Genomic DNA, 23023 nt, shown 5'->3' on the forward strand with positions numbered 1-23023 from the left:
CCTATGATTCCCTGAGCCTGCCAGGAGCGAGTCCTGAGCTTACATCCAGGAATGACCCCTGAGCTTTGTTGAGTATGGTCCTAAACCAAAGTAAATAAATAAATAGATAGATAAGAGGAGACCGTGCACCCTGTACTTGGAATGGGTGACCCCAGAGTTGGGTGCTAGGATTGCATTTGTAGAAAGGTACTAACCACCCAAGAAACAGCAGATTTTAGACTTAGAAAGCTTTGAGGTATTAGAGTTATCAGTTATATTTAATGAATTTGATATATTTTCTAAACACCTATGTATTTTACAACTTTTTGAAACTATGTTTAAGGAAATAAAAGATGAAATATTTTCAACAACTCCATCTTCAGTAAAAATACAGAAGTAACAAAATCAATGAGTTCAGTTTAATAAGACTTGCACCCAACAATGAGAAGATATAAAGATTATATATGTAGGTCATAAAAGAAGCCCAAGCACCTTTTTTCCCCTTTAATTGGAAACGGATTTGGATATAGCTCAGCTCAGTGCATTTGCCTCATAAGCATGATGCTAGTGAGGCTTCTGGTTTGACCCCCCAGCTCCACCCCCACATGCCTGAGTTTGACCCCAATAGTTTTGCCGTTGGGGATTTTCAGCAATAATAGTAAGTGCTCCATCTCTGGTGCACCACAGTCCAATGGAAGTGAATACCATATCTGAAGTGTGCATCTCTGGAAATTCACTGCAGCTGTGAAGTCCACAAGCACCGCAACCAAGTGTGTGGACGTCTTATCGTCACACAAATAACCACCATAAGAAAAGGGAGAGAAGGAAGAAACACAAAGGCAGAGTCAAAGGAATTATGCTTTTTGATCAAAAGTGCTATTTAGTTAAGGTATAACTTTTAGAAATCAAAAACAAAAGGAATAAATTAGTAATTTTTTTTTATATGACTTGGATTAGTGAAGTGATCATGGATGGGAATGATAGTACAGCCAATAGGACGCTTGACTTGCACAGCTCTGACCCAGCTTCAATCCTCAGCACCTGGTATGGTCCCCCGAGCCCTGATAGGAGTGATCCCTGAGTACAGAACCAGGAGTATGCACTGAGCAGAATTGGGTGTGGCCCAGTAATCCTAAAAAGAAAAAAAAGAAAAATGGTCATACTGGAATTTGATTTAGAACTAAAATATAAGGAAAATATTATATATCAAAATTTGTGGGCTATCTTAGAAGTAGAATGTACAGGTAATTGTATATCCTTAAATGCTATTTAAATGAAAAATGGATCCATTAAGAAAAATGAAGGAAAGAGTACCCAGAGGGATAGTACAGCAGTAAGGCACTTAGCTGCACATAGCTGACCCAGGTTCAATTCTCAGCTCCCTATATGGTCCCCTGAACCCTCCAAGAATTGATCCCTGGGTGCAGAGCCAGGAGTAAGACCTGAGTTTAGCCAGGTGTGCCCCCAGCACCCTCAAAAAGGAAAGAACAGAAAAAACACAAAAAATCAGGAATTGGAAAAATAAACACAATTACAGATGAAGGAACCTAACTACAAGATAAAGGATTAAAATAATAGAATAATTATGAATGACTTGGTTATGGCATTTAGGAAAACAGACAAATCAGAGAAGTCCAAACATTATCAGATCTGTTTGTAACAGCAAAAACAAACAAAAAAAACAAAAATTCAGAAATCTCCAGTGGGAGAATGGATCAAACTGGATTTATTATATGGGTAAAATATTTATTCAGTAATAAAATCTGCTATATGCAATGACATGGATGAACCTTCTCATGAGCATTGAACAGAAAGTAATTCACAGGAGAATATGTAAAATATTTTATTTCCTTTCCTTTATTACTGTTCTTGTTCTGGGGCTCACACACTTGCTTACAGTTTGTTGGGAATTACATTTGGCAATGTGAATTAGTGGTAGATGTCAAACTTGGGGCCCTATGCATGTAAGGTGGGCATTCTCCTTCTAAGCCACATGACAAGGACCCATGTAATATTTTAAAATAAATACGGAGGAATAAAAACTGAAGAATGAGTTATTTAGAAATGTGTAAACACACAAAAATAAAACGGTCGGCGGTCAGGCCGCTTCCCTACTCCAGGGAGGTTGATGGCGATGGTCAGGCGAAGGAAGGAAGCGGGGGCCAGGCTGGTTGGTCTTAGCAGCAGTTTATTACATGGAAGAGATGTATGTCATGGAGGCCCCAGGATCTCTCAAGCACGTGCACCTTTGTTCTCTCCGCTTCTGTCCTAAGCCCCATCTTCCCAGGTTCTCTGATGCACGTGTCCCCCCAGAGAGCCCTTTTACACAAACTCGGGGATGCCAGTTGTGTAAACACACAAAAAATAAAAAGGCCGGTGGTCAGGCCGTTTCCCCACTCCAGGGAGGTCGATGGCGATGGTCAGGCGAAGGAAGGAAACGAGGCCGAGCTGGTTGGTCTTAGCAACCGTTTATTACATGGAAGAGATGTATGTCATGGAGGCCTCAGGAATCCTCAAGCACGTGCTCCTTTGTTCTCTCAGCTTCTGTCCTCAGCCCCATCTTCCCAGGTTCTCTGATGCACGTGTCCCCCCAGAGAGCCCTGAAATCTCCCTTATATAGATCATAGTACTCTAAAGGGCGCAATATAATGATGTCATCAAAAGGAGTTACAGAAAGAACATTGAGGCAGCAAACATACATTGTTTCCTTACATCAGCAGGCCAGTAATCCTGGCCTCACCTTTTCACAAGCTACAAGCACTTAGATTAGCACAACAAAGACCAGTCTGCAAGAGCTTGGAATCTACATCTCCAAAAAAGCAGTCTCATCCAAGCTAGTCAGGACACACAGGAAACTGCTTCTAGGACGTGTTTCTCCTCTCCTTGTCCAACCAACATATAAGCATACATAATATTAATCATTTCGTATGGACACAGTAAGAAATACTTTGAGTTTATAGAATTGCTCTCCTAGGGCCATCTCGATCTCAGACTGCAGTGCTCAGGCCAGATATCTTTCCTATTCCTAGCAGGGCCCTAGTCTCGTCGTTACTTTTGGATCATGACAGCATTTGCCTATGATCAAACTCTTAACTTATAGTTAAGAATCGTGGCATCTTGGCCTGGCCCATTGTGATGCCAGGGTAGCACATAACTTACCGGCTTGCCCTGGTTCCATCCAGTCCCACGTTGGGACCCTGCCCTTGGGGTGCTAGGAAGTGAGGGCAACTGAGGCTTAAGTTGAGAAGGCAGATGCCCAGGAGTGAATAATATTCTAAGCCAATCAATTCCTAAGTTACCGAGCATATTAATTAATTATCTTCCTGTATCTATACAAAAGGACATTGCATTAAGGTAAACTGCTCAAAAGACATAAGGAGAGGAGAAAGACAATATTAACTTACAGTACAGCTTCAGTGTCTAAGCAGGATGAGACCTTACAAATTGGTTGGGGAAGAGAGCATAGAAGAGGTTACAGACAGACAAAGTAATGGGAGTGACTCGGGAGCACTGTGATGGGTACAATCTGATAAACCTAAGCTCCATGTACTCCAACAAGAAACATATACATGCTGTTAACACCAGTGAAGGGCTGGGGAGATAACTCGGAGGGTAGGAGCATATGCTTTGTATGTGGGATACCTAGATTGATCCCTGCTATTTTAGCTATTTTATGGTCATTTGAGCACTGGTAGGTGTGCATGTCTCTCCTTCTTATCCTCCCTCCTCCAAATATACTTAACTAACACAACATAAACTACTGAAAGCAAGGGACTGGTTAAGTTAAAATTTAGAAAAGGCAAAGAAAGGAGAAGAAGAAATGTGTAGTATCTTAAATAATGTGGGTAATGTTCTGGTTTGTGTTTGAGTGTTTATTTTTAATGTGCAATATAAATTTTGGAGGGAATTGAGTATTGCAAGCACTATAAACCAGAAATTGAGAGCCCTCTCATTGGAAAATGATAATCTTTTCAGATATTCTTCTTATTGAATTTGGGTGGCAATGGATTGGGGAATGAATATGGTGAACTTTGTCTTGTGCACTTAGGGATTTATTTGTCCAGCTAGTTTGATGCTATAGGTTAATGCGCCATTAATTTGATGTTTTCCCCTTGCTAGGATGAATCAGAATTTAGAGACAAACTCACTCCAATTACTATTTTTATGGAGTATCGGTTGGATTATAGAACTTCTGCTGATGCAACTGGCTTGCAACCCATTCTTAACCAGTTTACTCCCGCCAACGTTAGTCGACAGGTACTTACTATCTCAATTTATCACTACCTTTATCATTTCATCGCTCTTAAGGTCTTACATTCGTGTTTTGAATCCTCTTAACAATGTTTTTGTGATGTAGGAGTCTTTAGTTAAGACAGAGAAAGGGAATCTAAATACTCAGATCAAAAATGTTTAAAATCACTGGAGCCATATTCTCTGCATGTGAATGATAAAGTAATTTAGACAACAAAGCATAATTTATAGTATTTTATAGTATTTTATGGTATTTTATGTATTGTTAGTATTTTAGTGTTCTGCTAAATAAATTTTAGATCTATTTACTTTGATTTACATTTTAATTGTTAAAAAGAGAGTACATGCATGAAGAAAATGTCTGAAAAGACCAGAGCACATGCTTTACAGTACTGTTGCTGGTAAGGTTTCATACTTAACACTTTTCAGCACCACTTCCTGTGGAACACTTCCCTCCACCATAGTCCTTGCCCCCTCCCTGTTCTATCCCGTATACATATCAAATGACATGTTTCCTACTGAATACCATTGCTCATGTTCTTTGTTTCCATTGTCTTTGGGTATTTTGTGTTCCTTCCTTATGTTTTTTTATATGCCATATATGAGAAGAATCTTTCTGTGTCAATCTCTCTCCTACTAACTAACTTAGATGATGCTTTCCAGGTCCCTCCATGTAGCAGCAAATTTTATGACTTTATCTTTTTTTCATGGCTGAGTAATATTCATATATGTATCATAGTTTTTTTATCTAGTCATCTATTCTTGGACACTGGGTTATTTTCATATTTTGTCTATTGTAGATGGTATTGCAAGGAACACAGGGGTGCAAATGTCATTTCTCCATTTTGCTTTTAGGTTGTTGGTGCATAATCCAAGAAGTGAAGTTTCTGGTCAAATGGAGTTTAATTCCTAGATTTTTTTTTCTTTTTGGGTCACACCCAGTGATGCACAGGTGTTACTCCTGACTCGTGCACTCAGAAATTACTTCTGGAGGTGCTCTGGGGAACATATAGGATGCTGGGAATCAAACCCGGATCGGCCACATACAAGGAGAACACCCTACCCACTGTGTTATTGCTCCAGCTCCAAATTCCTAGATTTTTGGGGGGGGGGAATGTCCACATTACTTTTCCAAAAAGACTGAACTAGTTAACATTCCCACCAGCAATAAATGATTTTGCTTTCTCCCCACATCCACATGTATACTGATTATTCTTTTTGATGTGTTTCTGTCTCTGTGGTGTGAGATAATATCTCATTGTTGTTTTAATCTGCATCTCCCTGATGATTGGTGATGCAGAGCATTTTTTCATGTGTCTTTGTATTTCTTCTTTGAGAAAGTTTCTGTTCACCTCTTCTCCCCATTTTCTGATGGAGTTGGATGTTTTTTCTTGTAAAATTCTACTAGTACCTTATATATCTTTGATATAAACTCTTTATCAGATAGATGAGTGTTGGGAAATAAATCTTTTCCATCTCCTGGGCTGTCTTTGTATCCTGGTTATCATTTCATTTGAGGTTCAGAAGTTTTTCAATTTAATGTAGTCCAATTTGTTAATCTTTTATTTTACTTGTTTGGTCAGTGGTGTTTTATCCTTGAAAATGCCTTTAGCCTCAATGTCATGAAGGGTTCTGCCTACATTTTTCTCCATATACATTATGGATTGAGGCCTAATATTGATTTAACTTTTGTGCATGGCATTAGAAAGAGGTTTGAATTCATTGAATTATTGAATTCATCTTTTTTTTTTGCATTTAGCTGACCATTTTTCCCAGTACCACTTTTTGAAAAGACTTTCCTTGCTCCACTTCATATATTTTGCTCCTTTATTGAAGATTAACTCTGCTAAAATATCTCAGTGTCTTTATTTTAATACTGTTGCTTGGTAGTACAGTTTGAAGTTGGGGAAAGTGATGCCTCCCATCTTCTTTATTTAGTATTCATATAATTTATTTTTGACCCAACATGAAAAACAAAGGTTTTTCCTTATTTTACCTGTCCTGGATAAGCTCACTTTAATAGTTCTGTGGCCTTTACTGTTTCCATTTGCCCCCACTTATGCTATCTACTCCTTTTGTTTAGTTTCTGTTCCCTTTTATATGCCTTTCAGAATTGCTGCTATTTGGGCCCGAGCGATAATACAGAGAGTAGGACATTTGGCTTGCATGTGACAACCTGAGTCCCTGGCATCCCATATGGTCCCAGCACCGCCAGGAGTAATTTCTGAGTGCAGAACCAGGAGTAACCCCTGAGCAATACTGGGTGTGACCCTCTCCCACAAAAGAAGAGAGAGAGAGAGAGAGAAAGAAAAAAAGAATTGCTATTATTTATCTACAGTTATATTTGTCTTATTACATATTTTACACACACATATAATTTTTAGGTCATATTTTTCATGATGTGAGCAGAGGAAGAAATAAGAAGAGTTTATTTTATCCAAGGCCACTCAATTTAGGTAGCTGCAGCAGGTTCAAGCTAAACCTTATTTCTCATCTATCTCTTTTCTACTTGTTCACAGTTTACTTTGCAAAAGAACTAAAAGGTTCTGACTAATGTTATGTTCTATAAATTTTCTTCCTCTTTTCCATACTTAATTATTTACACTGACTTGTTTCTTCAAAAACAGCCATGATCATTTTGCATTCAGTTACGCAAGCAAGTTCTAGTGTCTATATAAATATATGCCAATATGTGTGTCTGTAATGTATTCGCATATATTAGTACATACAGTGTCTGTGCAGTCTGTTGATATTTATCCACATAGGAAAATAAAATGTTCTTTTCTAGGCACATATTCTACTTGACTGTGGTGAAGATAATGTCTGTAAGCCTAAACTAGAAGTTTCGGTAAATAGGTAAGTTTTGCTTTCAAAAGTTAATAATATAAGAAAAAATTTTAATGGAAGAGCACATTTTTCTATTCAAAGTTGTAATACTTTAATGAGAAATTAAATGTTTACTTGATGAAAAGTATATTTAAATATATTGAATATTTCCATTTTAATTATTTGGGCTGGAGCTATAGCAGGACTGGAGTGATAGCACAGCAGGTAGTGCATTTGCCTTGCATGTGGCCAACCCAGGTTCGATTTCTCCATCTCTATTGGAGAGCCTGGCAAGCTACCGAGACTATCTTGCCCACATGGCAAATCCTGGCAAGCTACCCGTAACGTATTCAATATGCCAAAACAGTTACAAGAAGTCTCACAACGGAGACATTACTGGTGCTCACTGAAGCAAATCGATGAACAATGGGAGGACAGTGCTACAGTGCAATTATTTTGAGGGACAAAGCATGGTTTTCTATAAATGCAAAATATTGAGCTTTAAAATTAGGCAGTTTTTACAACTTGCCTAGATTGACAGATCTATTTTCACTTGGCATTGAATAGTGGTGCATAGTAAGTTATTTTCTCTCATGCAAATTTTAAAGAATTATGGAAGAATCATTGCAAAGCATTAATTCAGCTTTTAGGGGAAAATTAAATAATACAAAGAGATAACAAAATTCTGTCATCGCAGATTTGGAGGATTAATGCACTGGTGGCATCTGTATTTTCTTTTACTGAGTGAGACCAGCATCAGCTTTGCAGCCAGTATGCTATTTCCAGTTTTCTGTTGAGCTGTGAAGTCATCTTGAAAACCCTGAGCCACTATTGAATATATCAGTAATGTCTGTATATTTACTTCATGCTTTTTTGAACAGTCATGCTCTCCACATGCAGGCTTTTTTTCATTGTTAAGATTTGTATTCACTCCTGTAGTGATCAAAAGAAGATCTATATTGGAGATGACAACCCTTTGACATTGATTGTTAAGGCTCAGAATCAAGGAGAAGGTGCCTATGAAGCTGAGCTCATCGTCTCCATCCCCCCACAGGCTGATTTCATTGGGGTTGTCCGCAACAGTGAAGTAAGTGAGCTGTCTCTTAAACTAAAGTGCACTCAGAGGTCTCATTAACATTAATGAGTGACTCCCCTATTTAGTATTGTGCTAACAGAGCCCTCCTACCTAAAGCTAAATTGCCACACAATAGAGTGCCTATCTTTCATAATTTCTCTTAAGCCTAATACTGTGCATAAAGCTTTCATGGGATGCTTAGGCTTACTAACATTATGCCTGAATGGAGGGCAGAGAGATAAAAATGTCTAATCCTGTTCATCAGATATTTCCTGAGAGATTATGTGGTTGTGTATCAAAGTCCTCTTGGGATCTCTCCCCAAAACATTTTTATATTTATTCTTATATTTATTTGCGTGTGACAATTATAAACTCTTCTGGCCTCTTCCTGACCCTGTTGTCTCATATTGATGCTTTGTAAAACAAGAAACTTAAAATGTAACTGCATGGCATTGTTTAGGAGCTTGTGTTTTATTGCTTCTGTTTTTATTTGATAATTAATTTTCTCACCAATCCTTTCCCTCTGCCTATCAAAGGCATTAGCAAGACTTTCCTGTGCATTTAAGACAGAAAACCAAACCCGCCAGGTAGTATGTGACCTTGGAAACCCAATGAAAGCTGGAACTCAGGTAAGATATTTTAATTATTTGAGATCATCCTTTAAAGAGAATAGTCTCTGAGAATTCCTCTGTGTTTTTTTTACAATTCAAATCAGAGCCTGTAAATTGATTTTAGAGTACAATAACTAGCAGACTTTTGACTAAGATACTAAAATAATAGGTTGTGCTAATAGAGGATACTGAGTACACTACTCTTCACAGTGCCTTCAATCTAATAAATGGACAGGAACATATTTAGATGAAGGACTGACACTGTATCTCTGATATTTTAATTTGGTGCCTTTATTCATCCTTAAAAGCTATTCTGACTACTAAGACCCTCATTTTTAGATGAGATAGAATGAGCCAAGTATCTAGAGAACTATATGGTCATAAGCCAAGGATCAAATGGTGCCACCACTGGCACTACATGTTGCGCCAAGTTATGTTGGGAGTGAACCCCAAGCATGACCTAGGAGTAGTTCCTTCCCAGCATCACTGGGTGTTGTCTAATAAACAAATAAACCAAAACATATATAATATTATAATCACAAAATTGCTAAGGTACTGGATTTTAGTTGCTCTAACCACAATAAAGAAATGAATAGAATGTGGTCTGATGGAGATGCTGTCACTAAAAATGATATAATTCTTTTTTTATATATATATAATTCTGATAGTATCAAATTAGTATGTATAAATATATCCAATCACCTTAGATTTTTCAGTGTTAAATATTCTATGTATCTTTAGTATATTTCCATTAAAAATAATTATTTTTTCTAGCTGTTTGGTCTCTTAAAGAAGGGAACTTCACAAATTCCTGGATCATATCTTTTTAAATATTTAATACAAAACTTTATTAAAAAATAAAGAGCTTTTTATTTTCTCATATTCCCTCTGGGTATCTCTTTCACAGCCCATTTACTATACATTATTTTAGTGATTTCAAATGCTCTGGTCCAGGTTTTATAGAGTGGGAAGCACTTTGATAACCAAACCCCAGAAATGCCATTTAATATCAGTTTTTAGCTCTTTTGTGTTCAGGGTCCAAAGCAGTGCTCAGGAGGCCCAAGGGTTCAATAAAGGACCTGAAAATGTAGGGAGTTACAAGGTCACACACAAAAGTTTTCACAAGTGTGTAGAGGGGCCTTCAGAACTGTACCAGGTGATGCTTGGGGACCATGGCATGCCTCGGATTAGACTGAAATCAGAGGTATGCAAGGTATGTGCCTTAATCCCTAGACTATTTCTAGCCTCTCAGTTGCTTGCTTCTTTTAGGAAGGGGATGGGTATTGGATCATACCCAGCAGTGCTCAGAGGCTATTATTGACTCTTTGCTACGGACTAGTCTCAGAAGGTGTTCTGAGGAGCATATGCAGCATCTGGGATTGAACCAGGGTTGGCTGTGTGCAACTCCTTACTTCCTCCATTCCCTTTCGAGCCTTCATTATCAGCTTTTTATCACCAAAGCTTTGCACATGATTACTCTATCTTCGTGGATCAGAAAATACTTATTTTTGCATTTTTTTCCAGAAAGTATTATGAGGAAGTAATACAAAGTAGTTGATATAAGGAGATACAGTGGTAGTTAATAATTGTTAGACTCTGGTATGGAGTTATCTAAGTATCCTGAATAAAAGATTCAATGCAAATTTGATTTAATTATCTTTGTTAGAAAAATTGCCATTTAATATAAACTGAGAATAAGCATATTTTAGATCTTTCTTATTTGAACATTGGACTAGAAATTTCACTAATGAGATTTTGTTCTCCTGTATCCTCTTTTCTTCCTCCCTTAGCTCTCAGCTGGCCTTCGCTTCAGTGTACACCAGCAATCAGAGATGGATACATCTGTGAAATTTGATTTACAAATCCAAAGGTCTGGAAATAACTATTGGAAACTTTTTAAATATTTTCATTGTAAATTAATAATATAATATACTTTATAGTTGGAATAGAAGAATCTAAAATCAAGTACTAGCCTAACATGATACTTGATTTTATGATTATAAAATAATTACACCCCGAAGAATGATTTTATTGTAATTTTAAACTTATGACAATAAGCTGAGAACCATCTGAGTACTGCCAGTGTGGCCAAAAACAAAAACAACAAAAATGTTGACGTGAACATAATTTAGTGGTAGAGCAATCTTACATGTGTGAGGCTCTGGGTTTAATTCCCAGGCCCCAAATAAATTAAGAGAGAGGGAGGGCAGGGAAAGAGAATGAAAGGAAGGGAAAGAAGAAAGGAATTACATGAAATTAAAATAATTGTTTTAATTTATAAGCTTTTCATTTATTTGCTGTAATTTCTGCAGGTGTCAGTGAATTTGCCTCTGCATGATTTTTTTTTTGATGATTCTGCTCAACTCAATGCTAAATCTATTGTTTTGCTTTTCAGCTCCAACCTTTTTGACAGAGTAAGCCCAGTTGTATCTTATAAAGTTGACCTTGCTGTTTTAGCTGCTGTTGAGATAAGAGGGTCAGTATGATTACCCAGTTGAGTATCTCATTCTCATAACCTACATTGCAAATAATTTCCTCAGCCTACCATTGTGTTATACTCTTGATAAACCCATTGTAAGTTGAAAATACCCAAGTTGAAAATGCTAAATGGGACCTGCCTATCTGACATCTTACGGGTAGTAAAGACTTCTTGTTTACTACAGGGACGGCCTTAATACAAAGCATGTTGTGCTAGGTATGTTCTAAAGTCCCAGATAATATATGCAATAATCCCTTGAAAATATGCCAAAGATTATAATCATAGGCATAAAATAAGTTTATTGAATCTTGTGCAAATTGACTTGTCACACTAGATTAAATGATTATTAAGTTGTGTACACATACAGGTGTATGTTCTCTTTGTTTGAAGCATATGTATGTTTTAAAATTAATTTTGATTTTACTTATCTGGTATTTGTAAAATGAACCAATCATATTATTTTGATATTTATGGTAGATTTTCTTTTATCATTGTGTAGAGTCTCAAGTCCTGATCATATCTTCCTTCCAATTCCAAATTGGGAGTACAAAGAGAACCCTGAGACAGAAGAAGATGTTGGGCCAGTTGTTCAGCACATCTATGAGGTTTGCAGTTGTTGGATTTAACTGATGACTAGTAGACAGCAACAAGTAGAGGAACTGAGAAACTTTAAAAAAAGTTGAAGAAAACCTAAAAGATAAAAAAAAATTTTAATCAAATTTAACTTTTATATAAATTCCATACCATTTATGTTTTTACCAGAGATTTCCTTGAATTTCTTTCTCATTTATAAGTAATTTTTCTTTGACAGTGGTTAAATAAAGCAATTTAGTATGGATTATTTAAAACTGATTAATTTTAGATGGTTAATATTTTCATATGGATGTTTGGAGTTACTAATAAAAACCCTTGAAAATGACTACTATAGATCAGCAAAATTTCATTTTGGTGAAAAAAAATCTCATCAATAGTGTTTTATGTTTTCCTTTATTATTTATATTTTTATTCTGACAATACTGCCCTTAGAGATAACTGTTCTATAATTTTTGCTTAGTAATGGTTATATTTAATCTTAGAGTAACTATGGAAACAACTGTTATTCAAAATCTGTTGCTAAAGGTTGATGTTGGGGAAAGATTTCAAAATAGATTTTTTTGTCCAAAGTATTTTCATTTTCTTTTCCTTATTAGCTGAGAAACAATGGTCCAAGTTCATTCAGCAAGGCAATGCTAAATCTTCAGTGGCCATACAAATATAACAATAACACTTTGTTGTATATCCTTCAATATGACATTGATGGATCTATGAATTGCACTTCAGATATGGAGATCAATCCTTTGAGAATTAAGGTAATGTACTTAAGAACGACCACTCTTCAGTATGATGTTCTTTGCTTTTATTTTTTCTCTACAGCTATAGAGAATTACATGAAAGTGGAATAGCCATTTTAATACTGAAATCAAAAGTATTTTAGTTCACAACTATGAGGATCAAATTGTTTATTGATGTAACGACTAAGGATTAATTTCATGAAATCCTGGTGAAATATATTCTGTTTATTATATGTAACAAGCCTCAGAAGATGTTGACCCAATTTGACTTACATTTTATCACACTGTGGTTTATTCACATATATTATTGATAGAGGCTGTTATGTTGTTTTTGAAATTTTGTCTTTGCATTAAGATACGGCCTCTTATTGACGGTGCTTTTGACTTAAATAACCTAGATATATATGTATTTTATGGAATTGTATGTGCTTTTGGAATTGTTATCTCTGTCCCTGTATCTAAGTTTGGATGAAAATCTATTATGCAATTTGGTCTAAGAACAGTTAAAAAAATATAAACTTATGGTTGACATTCATCATAGAAATGCACAGTGAATTTTAGACTGTTTCTGTGTTTCATCAACTTCCCTGCAAGGAATATATGAGAAAGCAGAGGTAACTCTTTCCTACTTACTAAAGAATCTCAGAGTTTATTTCCTGTGTTATTTTTGCTGTTTAGTCAATTATATGCAGATGTCAATCTGAAATTTTCCCCATGATTATTTACCATAGGTATATTTATGTGATTCTAGATCTCAAGTTCACATTCAATTGAAAAGAATGACACACTTGCTGGTCAAGGTGACCGGAACCATCTCATCACCAAGCGGGATCTCACCCTCAATGAAGGAGATGTTCACACTTTGGTAAGTGCCATCTCAACAAGCACTTTCAAAATTTAAAAATATGCAATTATAAAGCCAATGCCAGAGAACATTTCAAAAATAACAACAGCTGTGTTTGAGAGAACTATGTATATTTTTATACCATCAGTCCTCTTGTTCCTCATCAAATTGAATGCCAAGTTTTCTTCAAATGATCTAATTTTGTAGATTGTTAATAAAATTATTTTATGTTCTGTCTTGCTTTTCTGACTACACTGTTTTAACTAACCACTTAGACTCACTGTATTATTGAAGACTTTAGGACAATATTTCACCTTAACCCAATTAAAAATAAATTAAAGGCTTGCTCTTCAAGTCCGTGTTCTCCCCCGATTTATATATCTTGTTTGCTTGTCTCAGTGTTTTTTGCTGCCTGTATTGTCTCTTGAACATATTTCCCTTCTTTCTCTCCTCTCAGATTTTTCTGTTTTCCTCATATCTTTCTAAATTTTAATAAAACTATCTTGCTTCACACACAAGACAAAATTTAAATATAAAAATAAATCACAGGGGCCAAGGAGATAGTATAGCAGGTAAGGCACTTGCCTTGCATGCGGTTGACGCAGGTTCAATCTCTAGTATTCCACAGTTCTCCAGCACCACCAGGAGTGACTCCTGAATGCAAAGCAAGGAATAAGCCCTGAGCACTACTGGGTGTGGCTCAAAAACCAAAAATAAATAAGTAATGAAATAACTCACAGAATAATTAGCATTATGGTGAACTCTTTTTTTTTTCCTTTGAGTTAGTCATATAATGACTATAATAAGGGTCATACCAATTAAGCTTTTGAAATTTTGCAAATCTGAAAACCATCACCTAGAGATCCTCGTAATAGTGTTTGTGTTCATTAGCCTTTATAAACACAGTCTATGTTCAGTAACAAGTGACTATCACAACACCGAGTATTTCATGGTCCTTACTAATTCAGTTCAATTACTCAGTGACTTTTGGTATAATCTCTTCTGAAACACTGCTCATACACTTCTAGGACACTTTCCTCTTTTGATTCATTTTCTTCCACAACTGGCAACTTCTTAATTTTCATTTCTAGACATTTAACTTCTATAAAGTATTCCAGGACTCAGATGTCTGCCTATTTTATTTGTCTTCTTTAGACAAACATATATTCAAATAATTTCCCCTTTTCTCATATATTTCATAGCTCCCCAGTATCACATAGCTCCATGAGTACTACTCGGTATAGTTATAGGGCCCTCATAAATACTGGCAGGTATGACTCGGGTCACCCCTGGGCACTCAGGTCTTCAGCCCACACCACCAGGCAAAACATATCTAGAACACTACTGGATGTCACCCATATTAAAAAAGAATTCTTCAAAATAAATGTCAAGGTTCAAATGGTCTTACTAGTAAGCTCTGCCATAACTTTTAGTCATCTCATCTTTCAGCCTATTCAATCACCTTTCCTTCAACCTCTTCCAAAAACCAAAGAGAATTCTTCCAAATAGTTTTTATGAAGCCAGTATAATTTTAATACCAAAAGCAGATAAGGGTATGAAAAGAACTACTGACCAATAACTGGTGCAGAACCTAAACAAAACCATAGCAAACAAATTCAACAGTATATTAATAGTTTCACACTTGAGGGTAGGAAGTGATGGTGGAGTAACTAGGTTTGGGGGGGGGGGGGACACTGGAACAATAGTGGAGGGAAGTGGACACTCTAGTTAAGTTGTAGTGCTGGAAAGTTTTATGCAAGGAACCCTGATAGTAAAAGTATTGTGAACCATGGTGCTAAAATAAATAATTTGAAAAATTAATAAAAGTTCTATAGTCATGACCCAGACTTATCCCAGGGTTGTAGGGATTCAACATATGAAAGGTAACTAATATACACAATCAATAGAAGATAAAAATTATATGATTATATTAATATATAAAGAGAAAACTTTTGGCAAGATTCACACACATTCATGGTAAAATTAAAAAAAAAAACTCAAAACAAAATGAAATGAGGGAAAAAAAACCAATGTAGTAGCGGCTACATGCAACATTCCCACCACTAACAACAAACTCAATGGTAAGAGAATAAAACTTTCTTTCTGAGATTAGGCATAAGGCAAGGGTATTCTCTTACTACCATTATTCAGAACAGTAGAGGTAAGCGTTTAGACAATTAAAAGAAATATAACGGGGTGCAGGTGCGGGGGATGAAGAGTCAGTACAACAAGTAAGGCAACCTGGGTTGTAGGCAAACCAATCTGGGTTTTATCTTTGGCACGGCATATAGGCCTCAAGCACCACCAGTAGTGACCCCCAATCATGGAGCCTTGAGTAAGCCCTAAGCACTGCTGGAAGTGGTTCAAAACAAAAAAAAAAAAAAAAAGGAAGGTAGATACAGATAGAAGTAAAATCATCACCATTTGCAGATGATATAATAATATACATAGAAAACACTAAAGATTCAACTAAAAACCTATTAGAATAATGAATGGCAAATATGACAAAGTATCAGGCTACAAAGCAATATACAAAATATTTACTGAATTTCTATGTGCAAACAACCTATTAGAGAAAGAAACCAAAAGAACAATCCCATTCATAATTATATCAGAAGAATTTAGAATGTTGATTAACAATTGAGGTGAAAGATTTGAAAGCTGTCACTATTAAGTAGCAGACTAAGAAACATTAAAATATTCTGTGCTCATGGATTAGAAGAATGTTTTTAAAATGATCGTCCTTCCCAAAGCATAACACAAATTCAATGCAATCCCTATTCAATATTACAAAAGTACATAAAATACCTATAACTGAAATTTGAATGGTACCACAGAAGACATCTAAAACCAAAGCAATCCTGAGGGTAAAAAATAGACGTATCATATTCCCTGACATTAAACTATAGTCAACTATAGTAATCAAAACTGTGGTCTTGGGATAAAAGTAGGTCTTCCCACACACACACTGTTTATTTAAATACTGTGGTCTAGAAAGTTTTCATGATTTATATAGACATTTGATATTACAACACCAATCCCACCAGCACTATCACCTTCTTCCACCATTATCTCCATTTTCCCAACCACCCTTCAAGCCTGCCCCCATAGCAAGCCCACAACAATTTATTTTATGTTGCTTCTTACCACTAAATGGCTAATGGAATGATCAAAAAAAAAATTTCCATAGAAGAAAATGTGTGAAAAGTGTTGTATCTCACTATGGGAACATTATTTGAGGTTTACTAAACTGTATGTGTGTGTGTGTTTGTGTGTGTGTGTATACATATTGTTGCAAGTTAAGCCTTCTGTGTTAATCTTTTTGTTAGTTGAGATTCGATGGCTTTTACTTTACATTTCTATTCAATATGTTGTGCTCCTACTAGGATGTCAATGCTGTAGTATTTGAAGATGTCACGTCACCACAAGTGTGGCCACATGATCCAGAAAATCCAGAATATTTAACTGGGCAGTCTGGCCAGAGGCATAATAGCAGCTTTGGGGGGTGTGGGAGTGGTTGCTGGGGCTTTGTTAATGTGGAAAGTGGCCCACCCCATCCAGAATTACCCAGGAATTCTCAGCCAGGAACAGTGTCCAAGAAATTTTTGTGACCAATTGATCTCTTATGGAATTTTTTTGTGAGTCTCTGGAACAAGATCAGTAGATGAGCTTACATGGCGGCAGCAGTAAAACATGGAAGTGGCTTCTGGGTCTTCTGGAAGTATGGGGAGGTGGAGGGAAGGTCACCCATTCCAACTTCAAGAAGTCCTGGAGTTTTCAGTCAAAAAGACCTGTGTACCTGAAGTTTAGTTTCTCTGTAGAGCTCTGTCCTGAAGTAGTGAAGTCTAGTGTGAGGCATGGTGGTGACTTTGTTGTGTGGGAGCAACTGCCAGGACTTTGTTATGTATATATGTGCTATATACATATATAACTATATAAGTATAGATAGATACATACGTACATATGTCTTTCTAAATACAATGTACAACAAAGGAACCAAGAGCATCAAACAGGGGGATTCAAGTTTCTTTAACAAATAATGATGGGAATACTGGATAGCCACATTCTAACGAATGAAATTGAATCATTAATTCACACCAGGAACAAATGCTAACTCAAATTGGGTTAAGAACTGTATATTAGACCTGAGCTGAAGCCATAAAGTATATTGAAGAAAGCGTAGGCAAAATACTCTGTGATGTTATCTTCAGTGGGTTCTTCAGGGATGTGACTCCTTTGAATGAAAAATAGAAGGAAAATTAAGCACATGGTATTATTTCACACTGGCAGTGTTTTCACAGAGGGAAAAATATCATTAGAGAACAATTTATAACTTCATACATCTGACAAGAACTAATATCCATGATAAATGAAGAACTAACTAAGCTCAACAGTGAAAATCCAAATAACCCCATGTTGGATGTGGAGAGGGGCTGGGGGGTGGAAAGAGCTCAATTAAAATTTTACCCCTAAAATGACAAAAGCTAACAGATAAATGAAAAAATGTTTTTTAAATATATATATGTGTGTATATATATAAGCACTATTATCAAGGAATTAAAAATAAAAATGTCAATGAGATATCTTCTTACATCCTCTTGAGTGACTTGTATCAAACAGTGCTTATATGAGAAACAAGTGCTGGTGGGGTGTTGGGAAGAAGCAATCCTCAGATAGTGATGGTGGAAATCTAAAGTGGTTCAACCCCTACAGAAATTCACATGGAGAAGACTGGAGTGGTAGTACAGCAGGTAGGGCACTTGCCTAGCACATATCCTGCCTGACCGATTTCTCATGGTCCACTGAGCCCGCCAGCAGCCTGCCCCTGATTGTAGAGCCAGTAGTCAGCCCTGAGACTGTTGGTTGTGGCCCCCAAACAAAGTAAAACAAAAAAGAAAATCATAACAAATATTTTTAAAAAGAAAAATAAACTGCCATATATTTCACAATTCTACCCCTCGGTATATATCCAAAGATGAACAGGGGGGAAAAAAAGACAGCAATTTGAATAGTACTCACACACCTGTGTTTGATACAGTGCTATTTACAAAAGCCAAGAAATGGAAATAGCACTGTATCAAAGTACCCAATGTTACAGGAATAGACACACACTATGGAATAATGGTAATTAGAAAAGGCGAAATCTTACTTTTGCTACAACATAGAGTTGACTAAGGTGATGTTCTGCAAAATAAGTCAGAAAGAGAATGTTAAATACCAAGATCTTATTCATATGTGGTATTTAGAAAATCAAAGCATGGGGATAGATTGAAACCTTTATGATAATATATCTCCACATAGCACAGTGGTAGGGCGTTTGCCTTGCAAGCCTCTGGCCCTGCCGAGCCTGGTTCGATTCCTTCGCCCCTCTCAGAGAGCCCGGCAAGCTACTGAGAGTATTTTGCCTGCACGGCAAAGCCTGGAAAGCTATCCGTGACATATTTGATATGCCAAACACAGTAACAGCAAGTCTCACAATGGAGACGTTGCTGGGCCCGTTCGAGCAAATCGATGAACAACAGGAGGACAGTGACAGTGACAGTGACAGGGGATAGATAGTTTTCAACAAAAACAAACCTACAGATTTGGACTGTAGAACTCAGGTTACCAAGGATTAGGGGTGAGGATTTTCATTTCTTACTAAAACCACCAATGTCTGGGCTTACCCAAAGATTCTTAAGCTCTGGTCATTTAAAAAAATTATTATAGATCATAATCTTCCATAACAAATTATGTTAAAACCAACTCAGAAATAAAATGACATTCAGAGACTCAACTATAAGCCTTTTTGTTTATTTTGCTTTTGTTTTTGTTTTGGGAACACATCAACAATGCTCAAGGGTTACTCCTGACTCTGTGCTCAGGAATTATTCCTGGCCAGGGGCCATATGAGATGGAAGGAATCAAACCCCTGTCAGCCACATGCAAGGCCATGCAAGGCAAACACCTTATATACTGCACTATCTCTCCAGCCCCAAGCCTTTTAATTTTAAACATGATTTCTATCGACGTAAAAGAAAATATGGGTCATCTCTTCAACCTTCACATGAAACAAGTAAAAGGTTTAATTTTCTAAAGTTGAAGGTATGATACAATGACCTTTTCTTGGAAATAACCAATTTGTCTTGGCAGGGTTGTGGAATTGCTGAATGCTTGAAGATTGTCTGCCAGGTGGGGCGTCTAGACAGAGGAAAGAGTGCAATCTTGTATGTGAAGTCTCTGCTCTGGACTGAAACCTTTATGAATGTAAGTGGTCATTTGCAGTATTCAGCAAAGATAGATGTTTTTTCAAAGAAATTTTTTTAAGATGCCTGACATCTATGAAATAATTTTATTATTTCTGTACAGAAAGAAAACCAGAATCATTCATTTTCTCTGAAGTCATCTGCTTCATTTAATGTCATAGAATTTCCTTACAAAAACCTTCCAATTGAGGATATCTTCAACTCCACATTAGTAAGTCACTGATTTGGACAAATGGAATAAACACACATCATTCAATTCCATAATTTTTTTTTGTTTGTTCTTGTTTTTGTGCCACAGCTGGTGGTGCTCAGGAGTTACCCCCGTTCTACGCTCAGGAGTACTCCTGGCAGTGCTTGGGGGATGTTATGGGATACCAGGGATCAAACCTGGGTCAGCTGTGTTCAAGGCAAGCACCTTGCGTGCAGGACTATCTCTCTGGCCCCTTCATAAATATTTTGTAATTTTATTTAAATAGTTTGAGGCAGGAGATGCTTCAAGGGCTGAAGGACATGCTTCATGTGCTGGAACCCCAGTTTCCATACCACCATGTGTATACTCTCTGCCCAACAGCAGCAGCAGTGAGGGCAGAGAAATAGCACAGAGGGCAGGGCATTTGCCCTCCACACCGTCAATCCTGGTTAAATCCCCAGCACCTGTCGTGGTCTCCCAAACTCTCCCAGGACTGATCCTTGAACAAAAAGAAAGCAAAAATAAATCAGTTTAACTCATTTGATTATATAAAACACTCATTTGAGAGGTTGGAGAGAGATAGTAAAGTGGGTAGGGTGCTTGCCTTGTACTCATCTGACCCAAAGTTTGATCTCTGCCGCATCATATGGTCATCTGAGCATCACCGGAAGTGCTCACTGAGTATAGAGCCAAGAATAAGCCTGAGCACTGCCGAGTATAGTGTCAAACAAAATAAACAGAACTTTAAGTTAAAATAATACTCATTTGATAGAGTCATCACATGTTTTAGCATTATTTTACTCTTTTATCCTGTGGTTTTAAGGTAGAATTTTTACTTTAGCATCTTATCCTATGTAAGAGATTCTTAGCATACATAAATTTCATAGGGGAAAACCTATAAATTTTTTTTCAAAAAATTAGAAAGTTCGAAACTATAAAAAATTAAATAGTTTCTGATAAATTGTTGGGGTGAATTTATAGCACTTATACTTCTGAGGATGTTTACTCAAGACACATTGGTTTATAATATCATAGATTTTAGGTATTCAGCATTAGACACAAGTATCCACATAGATTCTATTCTATTCCCAATGAACTATTTTAAAATTTAAATATTTTTGCTTCCCAACAGGTTACCACAAATGTCACCTGGGGCATTCAGCCAGCACCCATGCCTGTACCTGTGTGGGTGATCATTTTAGCAGTTCTAGCAGGATTATTGTTACTGGCTGTTTTGGTTTTTGTGATGTACAGAGTAAGTAATGGAATGAGGCAGGGAGAGAGGGAGGGAGAAAAAGAGGGAGGGAGGGATATTGAGTAGAATAGAAAGGGAGGGAGGCAAAGAAGGAGAATGGGGTAGAGAAAAGACAGGGATGAAGAAAGGAACCTTTGATGAAGATGCATAATGTTACATTATGACACTATGTAACTGCCATTTAAATTTTCTTGATAATAATAGTCATTCAGAATACCTTGAATAGTCTTAACTTTGTGATATATTTGTTCAACTGATAGATGGGTTTTTTCAAACGTGTTCGACCACCTCAAGAAGAACAGGAAAGAGAACATCTTCAACCTCATGAAAATGGTGAAGGAAATTCAGAAACTTAACAGTGACTTTTAAACTAAGGCAACTTCCTGACCTATTAGAATGACCAACTTCATTGTAGATTTCAGTTTCCTTCATGAGAAATGGAATGCAAGACTGAACTGTTGATGGTGCCCATTGGTACTAACCACAAAAATGACAGCAATATTTTTCGGCCTTCTCTTCCAAAAAAAAGTTCAGATATGTATTTAATACGCATTCACTGACATGTGTTTTTAGGTATTTAATAAAATCTCATGGAATAGTTTTTTAGTGTACTTAAGACAGAGGTAGTGCCTCAGTTACCACTTTATATAAAATAGTACCTCCTACATTACTGTTTCTAATTTTGTATGTTGGATTTAATTGTTTGTTATTATTGTTGTTTCTGTTGCTTTAAAGTGATCCACGTTTGGACCTAAGTATCCACATCTTTTGTATAGGTACTTAATGTTAATACATATTACACTACAGTTGAATTTTTAAGCTATGAGAGATATTATAAATGCACAAAGTTGGATTTTAATATTATCTACGTGATGGGATTTGGTTGGGAAGCATGAGCCCATGAAAGTTCTTTTCTTTGTTAGCAAAGGTGAAGTATTTTACTCTAATATGAAAACAGGATAAAAGGTAAAGGCCCTCCCGTTGATCGTCGATTTGCTCGAGCGGGCCCAGTAACGTCTCCATTGGAGACTTTGTTGTTACTGTGTCTGGCATATCGAATACTCTCGGTAGCTTGCCGAAAACAGGATATGTACTGCTAAATTCTTTTGATATTTAATTCACAAACCGTTTTATTCTATTTTAATTGCATAGTTTAAGTTCTATTTCAAACCAATAAGTCAATCTAAACTAAAAATTCTATAATCAAAAATTATTCATGTATAATGGTTAATTTCAGCTAAATATAGTGATTTTTAAAACCCCATGATGTTGAAAATCATTTCCAAAGTACATTATTTCATTGCATTATCTATTTACAATACAAAAAAAGTGGATTTTATTAGAAAACTGTAGTTCTTTGAAAGAACTTATAAGTTGCTCATAATAGTACATTCTTAGATTAGGGCAGGTGTTTTTAGTTGGAATTAATTTATTTTCCTCTTATATATGTATGTTCCATTGTATTTCCAAAACTGTTACAAGACATGGCAAGAGCAATGAAGAACCTTTAGAACTTACAGGATTCTGTACCCATCCTCAACTCCACAAGAAATTGTAGAATTTAAAATTCTTAAAGTAGCCCACTGATTTACTTCCAGCAATGGCCTGTTGCTACTTACATGAATATTACCTCACTATAAGCAAGGTGATGTATTAAAAAAGCCTCACCTATCAAATAACTTCTAAAAGGTACTTTTATAAGCAATTCAAGTTATTACAAACTTTTTAAAACTTTCATAGGTTTATTAACAAATTAGTTTTCTAGAATTTTTAAATAAAAATTATAATTTTATATGCCTGTGGAGTAAAGAATCTCTGAGAAAAATATGTGCTTTATTTCACTTTCTCAAGGCCTGTAAACTATTGACTAATGACTATTCACTACACCTACTTTGTGCAATTACATCATGTTATGCATTAGAAATTTAGAGTTTGAT

The 23023-nt window shown here is 36.3% G+C and overlaps 1 protein-coding gene across 1 annotated transcript in view; it reads left to right on the plus strand.

Annotated features, from left to right (window-relative positions):
• The window catches only part of ITGAV (integrin subunit alpha V), a 114160-nt gene extending 92104 nt beyond the window's left edge, over positions 1-22056 (plus strand). Inside the window, exons 18-30 of the mRNA XM_056111578.1 lie at positions 4099-4236; positions 7019-7086; positions 7996-8143; positions 8668-8760; positions 10533-10612; positions 11138-11218; positions 11721-11826; positions 12412-12570; positions 13304-13417; positions 19529-19642; positions 19745-19852; positions 20964-21086; positions 21347-22056. Coding sequence (XP_055967553.1) covers positions 4099-4236; positions 7019-7086; positions 7996-8143; positions 8668-8760; positions 10533-10612; positions 11138-11218; positions 11721-11826; positions 12412-12570; positions 13304-13417; positions 19529-19642; positions 19745-19852; positions 20964-21086; positions 21347-21442 — 1428 coding nt within the window. The 3' untranslated portion in view covers positions 21443-22056. The remainder of the gene's footprint in view (positions 1-4098; positions 4237-7018; positions 7087-7995; positions 8144-8667; positions 8761-10532; positions 10613-11137; positions 11219-11720; positions 11827-12411; positions 12571-13303; positions 13418-19528; positions 19643-19744; positions 19853-20963; positions 21087-21346) is intronic.
• Positions 22057-23023: the final 967 nt, after the last annotated feature.

The sequence above is a fragment of the Sorex fumeus genome, unplaced genomic scaffold (genome assembly GCF_029834395.1).
Source record: "Sorex fumeus unplaced genomic scaffold, SorFum_2.1 ptg000014l, whole genome shotgun sequence".
Lineage (NCBI taxonomy): Eukaryota > Metazoa > Chordata > Mammalia > Eulipotyphla > Soricidae > Sorex > Sorex fumeus.